Source organism: Vipera berus, assembly GCF_964194415.1.
Source record: "Vipera berus genome assembly, chromosome: 6".
Taxonomy (NCBI): domain Eukaryota; kingdom Metazoa; phylum Chordata; class Lepidosauria; order Squamata; family Viperidae; genus Vipera; species Vipera berus.
Genome location: NC_138208.1, coordinates 92,424,525 through 92,437,407, shown reverse-complemented (window position 1 = coordinate 92,437,407; position 12,883 = coordinate 92,424,525). Strand labels below are relative to the sequence as shown.

Sequence of the window (12,883 nt, the reverse complement as noted above, 5' to 3'; positions counted from 1 at the left end):
TTTGGAGAGCCCGGCTCTGCCAGCTCTCCCGTCTGGGGCTCATTGGTGCCTTAAGGCCCTTTCCCCCCACCCCCCCACCTTTTTTCTAAACCTTTAATTATTCTGTCCTTGGTATAACTGCCTTTTATTGAAATTTCATCTTTTTACGTGGTTTTCATCTTTTTGACTGTACGCCACCCAGCGTTGCCGCAGTGAGGTGGGCAGTCTCCGCATTGGCTGAACAAGTCAAGGGACGCACCCCAGACCCAACTGCGAACCACATATATATATATGTGTGTGTGTGTGTGTGTGTGTGTGTGTGTGTGTGTGTGTGTGTGTGTGTATATGAGCCTTGGTGGAGCAGTGGGCTAATGCCTCCTTAAGTAACACCAGCTGCCTGCAATTAGTGCAGGTTCGAGTCCCACCAGGCTCAAGGTTGACTCAGCCTTCCATCCTTCCGAGGTAGGTAAAATGAGGACCCAGATTGTTGGGGGCAATAAGCTGACTTTGTAATAATGCCGCTTGGGGGGTGTATGAAAGCCCTAATAAGCAGGCATATACATAGAATGAAGGCTACTGCTAAGCTTGTAAGCCGCCCTGAGTCTTCGGAGAAGGGCGGGATATAAATTGAATTAAAATAAATTATATATATATATATATATATATATATATATATATATATATATATATATATATATATATATATAGTAAAGGTAAAGGTAAAGGTTCCCCCGCACATGCGTGCTAGTCGTTTCCGACTCTAGGGGCCGGTGCTCATCTCCGTTTCAAAGCCGAAGAGCCAGCGCTTGTCCGAGGACGTCTCCGTGGTCATGTGGCCAGCATGACTAGACGCCAAAGGCGCACGGAACGCTGTTACCTTCCCACTGTAGTGGTCCCTATTTTTCTACTTGCATTTTTACGTGCTTTCGAACTGCTAGGTTGGCAGAAGCTGGGACGAGTAACAGGTGCTCACTCTGTTACGCGGCACTCGGGATTCGACCCGCCAAACTGCCGACCTTCCGATCGACAAGCTCAGCGTCCTAACCCACTGAGCCACCGCGTCCCTTGTATATATATATATATATATATATATATATATATATATATATATATATATATATATATATATATATATATATATATATATATATATATATATATATATATATATATATATATATATATATATATATATATATATATATATATATATGTTCCAGCTGATAAGGGGCAATTTCCAGTTTCCACCTTACCGCGACCTGGATTTGGCTTGGGCTGCATAGTTTATGTCGTTCTCCTCCTCCCAGATATCCTCCTCCTCCTCCTCCTCCTCGCTGTCATCGAACTGCTGAATGCGTTCGCTGCAGCAGGTTTCAAAGAGGGAGGCGTTGGCCTAGAGCAAGAGACGAAGACCAGCTCAGACCAGGAGATCTTTCTTTCCTTCCTTCGACATGCAACGGGGACGGGGACCGGCCTGGAATCACAGGGAGCAGGTGCTGGAGGCCTCGCAGGGGAAGGCGCCCAGGTGACCTCTTGTCCCGTCACTCCCCGCAACTCGCAGGGAGACCTCCGAAGCCTCCGTGGAGGGACGACCCCGACCCATCCTCAAGTTAGAGCGGCTACTACGGCCCGCCTCGGGGCAGGGTGAGCAGCGAAAGCCTCGGCATTTCCCTGCCCTTTATTGTGCCCAGTGGTGCCCTTCTTTAAGGTCACCTTTCGGACAAGGGGGACTCTACGTGAAGTTCTGTCCTCAGGGCTGCACCGAGGAATTTTCAAAATCGCTCGGATCCGTTCCCAACTGCAGACTGAGAGAGACTAAGCTCCACTGGAGGTGCGGGAAGAATATTTTTATACCCGGGAAAGAGTCTGATCTTGTTGGACCCAGGGAAGCGGGCTGGGTCCTTTGGACTGTAAACGGGACCACCTGTAATTTACAGATCCAGCACACAATCGGGGAGGGGGGTTTTCCTCCTGGACTCGAGACTCCTGCTGAAAGAGGAGAGGGCAGTGGTGGCGAGGACGGCCTTTCCGCAACTTCATCTCGTGTGCCAGTTGCGCCCTGTTCTGGACTGGGAGGCCCTTCCTCCAGCCGCTCCTACGCTGGTCATCTCCCGCATGGATTGGCGTGAGGAGGTCTACGAGGGGCCACCCCTGGAGAGTACCCAGAAGCCGCAACTGGTGCAGAATGGGATGCCACAGCACTCTTTGGTGTCCCGAGGGACATAAAGACCTCTGCCAGGCAAGCTGCACTGGCTTTCGGATCCAGTTCCTTAACCGAGGTGCCACCGTTAAGGCCCTTCCTGGCACGGGACCAGATGGCCTGAGGGAGCCATCTCAACCCAATTACACGCTTCTGTCCCACCTGGTCAGGTACGTTGCGGATCCTGTTGTGGAAAGTTTCAACTGGCAGGGTCCAGGAAGAGAGCCTTCTCTGCTACTGTCCCTGCCCTCGAACACTTCACCCTGTGAACCCCACCCCCAACCCCCCGCCACTCTTCCGGCCCTTCAGAAGAGTTCGAGGACTCCGCTGACTTGGCACGGGGCTCGGAGGGGAAGGAGCAAGCCACCCTGGGGATGGCTGCCGTTACCAGAAGGTTAAAGCTTTAAAACTCTTTAATTCTTTCAAGTTTTAATATCGTCTCTCACTTTTTAAATTGTTTTTTAAAATTTGTTCTTATTGATGCTTTTACGTTATCTTTTTTCTATCGTAATCCATTCCAGAGCCACTTAGGTGAGATGGGTGATGTTGAAATGTGACAAACAAACTCTGATCGCCGAGCGGCGTGAGTGCAGAACAGTCCCGGTTGCCACCGTTGGCCAAATCCCACAGCTGGCAAGGGAGGCACCGTATCGCCAGTAGGGAAGCTGGCAGGAAGTTGCACGCCCCCCCGGGCAGGTGGGTAGCCGGAAGCACCGGGGAAGCTTGCAACGGGCGATCAGGTGATGCTCAGCTGTTAGGGGCGAATGGGCGAGGTCACGTGACTGTGAGGGTGCTGGGGGGGGGGAAGGGCCCAGAACTCGCCCTGACGCCACGGCTGGAATGGCCGACAGCCACCTGTGTTCACCTTTCAGAATCCTTTGAAGAGGCCTAGCAGATATTCGATGTGACTTTAGCTCTCTCTCGCTGAAGGCTCAACACAGGAGGGGAGAGCAGCGTTCCCTGTTTAACACGGGGACCTTTGGCCGTGCGCTGCCCAGGGTGGCCTTCAGGGGCTGGGGCTCATGGGCCATCTTGAGCGAGGGGGCTCGGACCAGGACCCACACATGCTGGGCGGGACTAATGATACGCCTCTGCTTCCACCACTATGCAGGGCGGGGGCGGGGGTCCCCAGAGGAAAGGAAGCCCCTCAAAGGAGGGCCTGAGGCCTTTCCGCACGACCCCCGTGCCTCTGCGGCTGCTTCCCAGCACCTTCCCTGGAGTCGGAGGGGCCTTAAAAGGGGCCAGGGCCGCTGGAAAGGCTGCTCTCCCGCCTCTGGGGCAGCGTTTGCAACCCCAGAGTTGCTGGCCTGTGGGACTACTTACACCGTCATCATCTACGTCAATGCTGAAGTTAATCTCTGCGATCCTGTCGAACGGGGCACTGGAACAGATGAGGGGAAAAAGGCCGTGAGGGGCGGCTTTCAGACACCCGTGAGGAGGAAGGAAGCCGCACGGGGAACCGTAGGACCGTGAAGGTGGGAGAGGCCAGAGTCCCACTTCTTCCGAAGCGCAAGAAAACCCATCGCGTTGCACCTGCCCAGCCTCCGTGAAAAACCCCCAAAGACGGGGAACTCTCCGTTTTGCTCGTGGACCATCATGCAAGTGGACCTTCCTCCGAAGAGGCTGACCAGCTCAAAACAGCCCCCAGGGAGCAGCATCGGCCCTCTCTCCGAGGGAAGGTCAGGCCTGCTGATCCTCCCGAGAGCTCCGGTCCCGGTTCCTGGGAATGACCCACCTGCCCCTCCCCTTTCCTCCCACCCCGAGGAAAGGCAGGCAGGCAGGGACCGAAGGGAGCCTCTCCTGATCGGATCCAGGGAGATCAGCGGAGGATCTTGGCCAAAGCGGGTGGGGGGGGGGAGAGAAGAGAGACTCACTTGATGTTGTCATCCTGATCGGCAAACTCTTCGTCGTTAAAGCCGAACTGATCCATGAAAATGGCTGTCATCTGCTGCACCTGGTACTCCGAGAATGCCTGAGAGAGGAGGGCGAAGGGGGAGAAGGAAGGGGGGAGGGGGAAAGGGAGGAGGAGGAAGAAGTTGATGATGGTGGTGGGGTAAGTAACTTGCAGTTCTGAGCAGCCCGCCGTGAAATCACAGAGACAGGCGGTGTGTCAGGTCAGACCACATTCAGTACCTGCCCAGGTACTATGCACAGCCAGGCCTCCGGAGCACTCCCAGAAACAACACACACACACACACACACACACACACACACACACACACACACACACACACCGCTGTGAAGGCAGAGGGCTGGGCCTTTCGACAGCGGCACCACACAGAGGCCCAAGGTTCTGTGCTGGGTGGATACAAATAACACATAAGCAAGTAAACAAAATCACAGTAGTGGGATGTCCTGGAGAAAAGTGGCCGAGGGAGCAGCCATTTCTCTGGGCTGCAGTCTCTCTGCCTTCTCCAGAGGGGCTGAATCCTGACCAGAAAGGATCCAGAGGATCCACTTCACCCAGAAGGGAGCCCCATCATACTGTCTAAAATCTCCCCCCCCCCACAGTAAAGGGAAGACTAGAGGCGGGAGTTGCCTAACTAAAGCAGCTGGAGGCCACACACACACACACCGGCGCCCTTCCTCAGAGAGACCTCAATGCATCCCCAGGCCTGCAGCCGGCAGAGCCCTCCCTGCAAGGCCTCCCGTCTGCCCCCACCCACCCACCCCCCGGGCTCAGCCCCAGGGGCAGCCCCTGGCGGGGGGGCAGCAAACGTGAGAACCTCACTGGCCCAATTATCTCCCTTGTTCTTCTCCAAGGGGCTGCAAGTGGCCGTGAATGTGCAGTGAAAACTGCGATGCTGTTTCAGAGACTTTGGTCCCAATTAAAGATTACGATGCAGGTGCCGCCTCTGCAGGTCTGCGGGGGTTTCGCCCGGGGCTTTGGGGGATCAGAAAGAGCCCAGCGGGAGCCCTCTCCCCCCCGCCCCCTCCTTTACCTTCCACACGAACGGACTCACCAAGGCTTCCCAGGGGCCACCGGCGACCCCCCCCCAACAGCACCCTCCTGGCCCCGGCCCTGCTGGCTCTTCACAAAGCCACTGACCGGTGCTTAACTAGGGCCGCCCTGGCGTGGCCGAAGAAGCTAGTCCACTGGACAGACGGGCCAACTGAGCTTGCCTTCCCGGAGAGAGCTACCTGCTGGAGAGAGACTTCGCTGGGGAAGGTGGCCTCGGCCTCCTCGTCTTCGCTGGAGGAGTGCAGGTGCTGGGCCGTCACCTGCACAGAGGAGAAACCACGGATGGGCTCCAGCGGCCGGGAGAGAAACGCTGGCAACCCCTCCGGGCCGCCCCTTCCTTCTCTCACCACCTCTTGCGGTACCAGCCCCCACCGCCCCCCTCCCGGTTCAAAGGGACAGACCCTCTCACCAAATCCACGGTGTTCCTTCGGTTGGCTTCCACCAGAGTCTCCTCCACGAAGCTCTCCCAGCGCCCTTTGCAATCTTCAGGAAGACCTGCAAGGAAGCAGCAGCCGTGGGGCTCAGAGGGCCACGCCTGCCCCTTCTCCCTTGGGCCCAGCCGGAGGGCCGGGATCGTCTCCTACCTCTGATGAGCTCCCCGATCTGGCTCTGCCCGGGGCCTTTCTCCATCGTTTGCACAACGGCGTTGGCGATTCGGGTCAGGTGGCCCATGTTGCCACGCCTCATCCCACCTTCTGCCCTGGAAAGGACCAAAGCCAGGAGCCACAGCTGAAAAACTGAAGCCCCAGCAGCGTTCATCGGGGCGGGCACTGGCTCGTCTCTGGTCTGCTGGGGAGGGGGCCCAGGGCGGATCACGCCACGACGCGGAATAGCCGCCGCTCAGCTGCCCCTCAACCTCTGGCCGGGGGGGGGCCCTCCCTGGAGGAGAGCTGTGGCTGTTGGCCAAAGGGGCCGGGCCCTCTGACTCAGGAGAGAGCGGCCTCCGTCCTCGTGGGCTGCCCACCGGGCGCTCCCGGTTCCTTTGGCTGCTCCCCAAAAGAGCCGCCCCGAAGTCAACAGCCAAGCAGAGCAAGGGAAATTGGCACACGGGGGGCGTCACGAGGGCACCAAGCAAGTCACCCCGGCCGTGTTCTGGGCTAAAGGCCTGCCCGTCTTCCCGCACCCGAGTGAGCCGAGCCGAACCCGGGCGGAGACGGGCCCCGGGGCTGCCTGGGAGTCTATCCAGGAGCCTTACTGGATCTTGTCGTTGGTCTCCCAGGCCCCGAGGATCCTTTGCACCAAGCGGCACTTTTGAAAGAGCTGGAAGAGGAAGACGGGAGAAGCGTCTGAAGGAGCAAGGTGGGGGGAGCAACCAAATCCCAGGGGGAGACTGAAGCCAGCCTCAGCGGGGGACACTTGCCCAAGGCTAATTCACACTGAAAAATGGCAAAACCCAATCACCTAAAGGGCTGCCTTCTTTCAGGAAATGCAGCTTGCAATTTAAAAAAAACAGCCCTAAGACCAAAGGAGGCAACATTAATTTGGGGCTGGCAGAGTCAATGGGGCATCTGCTTAAATAGCCAGTTTTGCCCCCGCGCTGCAGGGTTTAACCTTCCAGCTAGAGCTCCCGAGAGATGGTACCCAGGGGCAGCTGCCTGGCATCTGCTGAAACGCTCGGCAGGCCAGCGCTGCTCTGGGCCAAAAAGCAGCCGCTTGGAGGGCTGCTCGCAACCACCTCCTCGCCAGGCCTGCGCTTCTGCTTGTGCCTTCTGAGGGAGCCGGGTGGCTGTGCCGGCCCTGACCTGATCTGAGGCTTCTTTCACTTTCTGCGAGGACACAAGAGAAAGTAAGCGGCCAATTTTCAATCACTGGCTGAATTTCAAGGGCACAACCCCGTGTGTGTGTGTGTCTGTGTGTGTGTCTGTGTGTGTCTGTGTCTGTGTGTGTGAGAGAGAGAGAGAGAGAGAGAATGAGAGAATGAGAATGAATGCAGGGGCAGCTGAGAGGAGGCCACTGGCTGGCTACCCCTGTTCTACGTGGAACCATCCACGCAGCCTGGGCCACAAGGGGCTTGTCGCCTTACTATGCTTCATGGCATTCTTGCCATAAAACCTTCACTTTTAACAGCACTTCTTCTATCCCTGGAAAAGCAGAATTCGGCCTTGGTCCCTCTCGTGCCAGGGCAGAGGAGGAGCCTGGAGCGCTGCCCTCCTCAGCCTGGCTCTGCCTGCCGCCTTCGCAGCCGCCCCCCGAGACGGGGCTGCCAGACGAGCCCCACTTCCAGGGGCAGGCAGGGAAGCAGAGGGGCCCCCCGAGAGCGCCCCCGGGAGGTCCTGCAGCGGAGGAGGAGGAGGAGGAGGGGGAAGGGAGGCTCCGCTAAGAAATGCCGGCGGCAGGAGGTCCCTCTTGGCCCCGGACTGCAGGTGGACTGTCTGAATAGGGCCCTTCTTGGTGCACGCTGAGGTTTCCAGGGCTACGGCCGGCCCTCCCTTTGGGACACTTACGTGAGTCACCATGAAGTTGTATGGTGCTGCAGCCTTTCCCTCTGCCTCCTCGCCGCTTTCCGAGGGCAGCCTGCCTCCGGGCACCGAGTGCATCAGGATGGCTGTGACACACAGCTCCACTTGGAAGTGCAGGAAGTTATTCCACGTGTACTTGAAAAACAGGTCCTGAAACAAGGCAGGGGAGGCGGCGGCTTCGTTCCAAGCAGAGCAGGGGAAGAGAGGCACCCAGGAGCTTCTTCCCAAGGGTCAGCAAGCGCCCCGGGGCTCCCCTAAGCCTCAGGCCGCCAGGGCAACGGACAGGCCATCCCATCGGTGGCTCCTCTCTGCCATCGAGTCAGGAACCCGCCCACAAAAAGGACTTTCTCCGGTAGGAAAATAAAGATCTACCGACGTCTTAGCCCTGGAAAGTCCACTCCTGGGTGACAACCCCCCCCCCCAAAAATGGCAAACGCAGCTCCCCACTCACCAGCAGCAGGTCCACGGTGTTGAGCCGGCACAGCTCCCGGTTAATGCTGGGCGTGTTGGTGTGAAGAAGGGCAGCGATCAAGCGGGCGCCATGAAGACGGGCATTGCCGAGGGGCTCCTCCAGGACCCCGATGGTCGTCAGGATAGAAGCCACCTGTCATCATCGAGAGGAAAGCCAGGGTTTCAAGCCGGTTCCCCACGAAGCCCGAGCAGAGTGCGTGCGCCTCCTCTCCCCTGCCCAGAGAGGGGAGCCCGTCTTTCTCCCCCCCCTCCGCCCGAGCGCAGGCAGAGGCCCCGCTCCTTCCTCTGCCTCTCTGCTCCTCCTTCCTCACCCCCTTCCTTCCGGGACCTAGTGCCTGCCCCTCCTTTGACACGGCTGCCCCTGCCGCCCCCCCCCCCGCCTGCTCAGGGCGCAGGAACTGGGCCCGAGAAAGGGGCAGAGGAGGAGGAGGAGGAGGATCCCCACACCTTGGGGGGATGAAGCAGCAGCTGGTGGAAGTCCTTCAGGCGCAGCTCAATGCCCTGCAAGACGCTGCTACTGACAGGCTGAAACTTTTCGAAGCCCTGGGAGAAGGAGTCCAGAAGTCCTTCCAAGCTGTGGGTAGAAAAATAAGCCAACATCAGGAACGAATCGTCTTCGGACCGTACTGGAGCCACGGCAAGTGCCTTAGAACGGGCCTGATTCAACTTCACAGCCGCCTCCAAGTTCAATTTCTCACCCAGGGGAAGCAGCACGGCACAAAGTTAGCGAAAAAGAAAAATGGTAAAGCAGAAATAGAGACGTTGTCAGCTGTTCACCTCCAGGTTTTCTCTGCAATGTTTCCGAGGTGGCTGAGAGGGGGAGGGGGGACCGGCCCCAAATGTGCCTGAGGCTGGACGAGAGCTCGGCTCTCCCCACGGCTGGACAAACTGGCTCTACTTCCAAACCAATGAAAGGCAGCAAGTTATACCTGCAACCAGAATTAACCACCTGCCGGACGCCCGAATCCCTCTGAAGGCCACGCGGCAGGCTCTCCTGTGGCCACGCGGCAGGCCCTGATCTGCCCGAAAAGTCCACCGTTTGCCCCCAAAGGTTCCAGCCTTTTAAGGGAGGCCCACGGCCCGTATTTGTCCATGGGGCGCCGACTTTGCCCCCGTCTGCCGGGTCTCGCCTCCCCGGCCACCCTTTTGCCAGAACTAAAGACTCGGAGGAACAATGCTGTCCATTAAAATACGGTGTCAAACCAGCCACGGTGTCTCCCTGCCATTAAACGAGGAGCTTCTGCAAGGTGAGCACAGCAGGCGCCCCCTTGGGGCAGCCGATCAGGGCCAGGAGGGCCAAAGCCCCACCCCAGAGACTAGGCTGGGCAGGAGGGGCTCCACTGGGCTAGCCCAGAGAGAGAGGAAGCAGGCAGGAGGCAGGACTCCTTGCCTGGCCTGCCTGGTGGCCTAAAGCACCTCCTGCAATTCGAGGGTCCCCGGAGGGCAAATAATGCAGAGGCAGCCCTGGTTTCAGCCCTGGCCTGAGCAGCACGGGAGGAGGAGGAAACGCTGGTCATCCAACAGGCAGGGCTCCTCCTAAACACACGCACGCCTGCCTGCCTTTTGTGTGCAACCTCCCCCCCACACACACACACACCTCCTGTGCCATTTCCAGGGTCTCCAAGTGGCTTCTGAGGGGGAGGGTCCCGTGAGGATCAGGGTCCCGTGAAAGGAGTGCAGCTCGAGGCCGCCAAGTGTTCCAGGAAATGAGACGACTGGACTCAGACAGGGGAGCCTCGCTCTGCAGCTGTGCGGCCACATCCAGCCCCTGAAGCGCAGCATCGCCTGGCACCAGCGGAAGGGGGAGCACCCGGGCAGCCAAGGCAAAAGCCAAAATCCTTGCTCTTGACAGGCCAAGGATTTGCAGACGTTTGCGTGGAAAGCCAGACATCCTGCGCTGCGAGGCAATATTTATCTGGCAGATGCTCTAAACAGTCAAGTCTTGCGATGCCTGTAAATACTGCTTGTAAAATTAGCAAAATGGGAAGAATCAGCCTTTGCCATAAACGTGCCGCTTTCAGATCAGGCCAGGGTCAGACCAGCACCCAGAGCAGCTTAGCTGTGAGCAGCAAACAGAGCTGCTTCCACGACAGCCCGGGGCTCACGGATCACAATTCCCAAGCAGGCTGCTTTCTGCTCAGTCCGAAACGCGCATCCTGCCGGAGACACCTGCCTGGCCACTGCTGGACGCGGGGCAGGGCGCCGGGCTGGATGAGCCAGCCTGGGCTGATCCTTCAGCAAAGCCCCAGGGAGCGATCTGGCCCATCGCTCGCGGGAAAGACGCCCACGGCTTCCGCTGGGAGAAAGGAGCCGTGCGCTCTGCCTGCGAATTCTGCAGGGTGAACCAATGGCCGGGTTTGCCCTCTAGGCTAAGCTGAAACCGAGCCAACGCTGCGCTAGGTGGACACGATTCAAGAAACATCAGATCGTTCCTGACTAGTCATTGCCCTGGGGGTGGCTGTGCCTGGAGTCACAGCTGGAAGGGACCTCTGAGGTCTTCTAGTCCAACCCCCTGCCCAAGGCAGGAGCCCTTCAACCACCCTGGACAAACGGCTGTCCAGTCTGTTCTTGAAAGCCTCCAGCGACGGAGCACCCGCAACCCCGGGAGGCAAGCGGTCCCACCGGTTGACCATTCTCACTGTCAGGAAATTCCTCCTCGTGAAGTATTTATAGCAGAGCTACTAGATTCTGTAACAGCTTTGTTCCTCATACCATCCATCTTGTAAATTCGCAGGATTTCCCACACACACACCATGTATACGTATGCACTCAAGCCAGACCGCGATGTTTCTCTGTGTCGTATATGTCTATGTGGGTATATGCATAATGGTATTTTTTTGAGAGCTGAAGAGAATGAAATTTCATTTTAATGTATGCTGATCAGCATACGTTTAAAGCGGCAATGAAGATTCTATTCTGTTCTATTCTTATTCTCAAAGCCTTGGCCCACACCACAGGCCTTCCCCTACCTAAACTAAATTCAGCCTAATTCAACCGCCGTGCCCACACGTGACCCACGCAAGGGGAACCACGCCGTGGCTGCAGATGGGGACAGGCGCCCTTGAAGGAAGAGGTCCTCGGAGAACCGCCCAGTCAGGCCTGAAGGAGCAGAGCGGGGCCTTGCAGAGCAGTTCCGCTTACCCGGCTCTCCTCGGCTCAAGCAGCGTCAGCAAAACCTGGGTCCCGTTCACAATGCAGTTCTCCATCAACGCCTCGTCGAACATGTTCTTCAGCAGCTGCTCCACGCACTCCTGCCTGAGACACCAAGCACTAGTCAGCGCCACGGGGACTCCCCGCTCAGCCAGAGTAACTGGGACCGGCTGCTCTGAGTAACACAGTCATGAAGCGTGGACCTCACGTGACCGTGGCAACGGCAGCCGTGGCAATCCCCAAGATTGGCGGGGCCTGGCACATGCCGGGGCTGCTGCCACGCTGTGCAAACTGCAGTTACCCCTGGAAGCCTCAGCTGCTCCAGCAGCGCAGCACAAAGCTGCCTGGCCCAGGAGGGCTTGCAACCGCAGCACCACCACCAGTATTTCTCCCCCCCCTCTCTCTCCCCCCCTCCCTCTCGTGAGGCCACCTGCCGTTCTCCAAATAGCAGGCTCGTTCCCCTGAAGCCTGGGCAAGAGCAGAAGGATGGGGAGAAGGGAGACACGGGGCCTGGTGAAGGAGCAGGAGAGCAGCACCAGGCGGCAAAGGCCAGTGAGGCACAGCAGAGGCCGCGGAGTGCGGGCAGCGAGGGCAGCCGGGGCTCTGGGCGACAGTGCCGGCAGGGCTGGCCACCGCACGGGGCTCGAGGCGGCATTTCTCCATGGCAGTGGCAACGGGGGATGAAGAGGGGGCTGCCCCGGGGGTGAGACCGCAGCAGGCCCTGGCGCTGCTGCCAAGGCAGGGCGGCCAAAGGGGCTTGGATCAAGGGGTAGACAGGTGTGTGTGGGGGGGAGCTGCAGCATCCCTGGGGCTGCTCTTAAGGGCAGGCGGATCGCCAAGCACCAAACTGCGACCTCGCATGAGCGCAGGGGTGCTGCACAGACTGCAAATCCTGGCACAGGTTGCAAGTCCCTTCATCTAGCATTGTCACAATTTTGAATAGTCATAAACTGAGGATCTCCTGCAATCCCAGGGCAGGCAGCCTGCCGAACGGATCAGAGTTTATTCCCAGCCAGCAGTCTCTCAGCGTGCCGTTCCCCCTCCACCGTCTTGGCTTCCGGCCCCAGCTGCTCTCTGGAGCAGGTAGCCGCTTGACCCACACACAGTGTGCCATCCACACCCTGTTGTTCCTGCCCTGCCCACCTCTGGCCACGTGGGAGCCCCCCCCGACTTTTGCCAGGATCGAGCAGTGTTGTTGCTTGACTGACACACCACCTTTCCTCCAAGGAGCCCTGAGGAGGTGGAGACACTCCTCCCCCCCTCCCCACCGGCTCACGGATCTGGCGCCAACCCCAAAGCCTCGTCCCTCCAGCCAACCCCCCTCATTCTCCACCTCCTCCCGGAAGGCCCGCCAGGTCCTCCTCCCACCCACCGGCTGCTGCCTCCTTAGGTACTTACGACTCCAGGGATGCCAGGAGGGGGTCCGGGTCAGCCCCCTCCTGGAGCTGGCTGCTCTGATCTCTGCTCAGCCTGATGACGTCACACAAGGTCTGAGAAGCGTTGGACTGTCTCTGCAAAACGGGACCCCCCGTCACTCCTGGCAAGAGGGGGGGCCCTGGAAGGCCCGAGCGCTCGCCCAGAGCAATTCTCCCCCCACCCCTGTGGAAATGGGAAGCGGGGGGAGGGGGAACAGCAGGTCACAGCTGCCTCCAAACCCTCCCC

General features: G+C 58.5%; 1 protein-coding gene across 12 annotated transcripts in view; it reads right to left on the bottom strand.

Moving 5' to 3' along the window:
- Window positions 1–12,883, bottom strand: part of PPP6R2 (protein phosphatase 6 regulatory subunit 2) — a 49,097-nt gene that overhangs the window by 10,562 nt on the left and 25,652 nt on the right. For all 12 annotated transcript variants that reach the window (XR_014026847.1, XR_014026848.1, XR_014026849.1 and 9 more), the window contains 12 exons: window positions 12,620–12,732; window positions 11,213–11,326; window positions 8,519–8,645; window positions 8,052–8,204; window positions 7,586–7,750; window positions 6,337–6,401; window positions 5,726–5,841; window positions 5,551–5,636; window positions 5,321–5,401; window positions 4,054–4,151; window positions 3,503–3,560; window positions 1,233–1,372 (listed from right to left, as the gene is read on the bottom strand). Coding sequence is in view for 7 of the 12 variants with exons in the window: in XM_081330805.1 (XP_081186931.1) it covers window positions 1,233–1,372; window positions 3,503–3,560; window positions 4,054–4,151; window positions 5,321–5,401; window positions 5,551–5,636; window positions 5,726–5,841; window positions 6,337–6,401; window positions 7,586–7,750; window positions 8,052–8,204; window positions 8,519–8,645; window positions 11,213–11,326; window positions 12,620–12,732 (1,316 nt within the window). In the remaining 5 variants the exon portion in view is untranslated. The remainder of the gene's footprint in view (window positions 1–1,232; window positions 1,373–3,502; window positions 3,561–4,053; window positions 4,152–5,320; window positions 5,402–5,550; window positions 5,637–5,725; window positions 5,842–6,336; window positions 6,402–7,585; window positions 7,751–8,051; window positions 8,205–8,518; window positions 8,646–11,212; window positions 11,327–12,619; window positions 12,733–12,883) is intronic.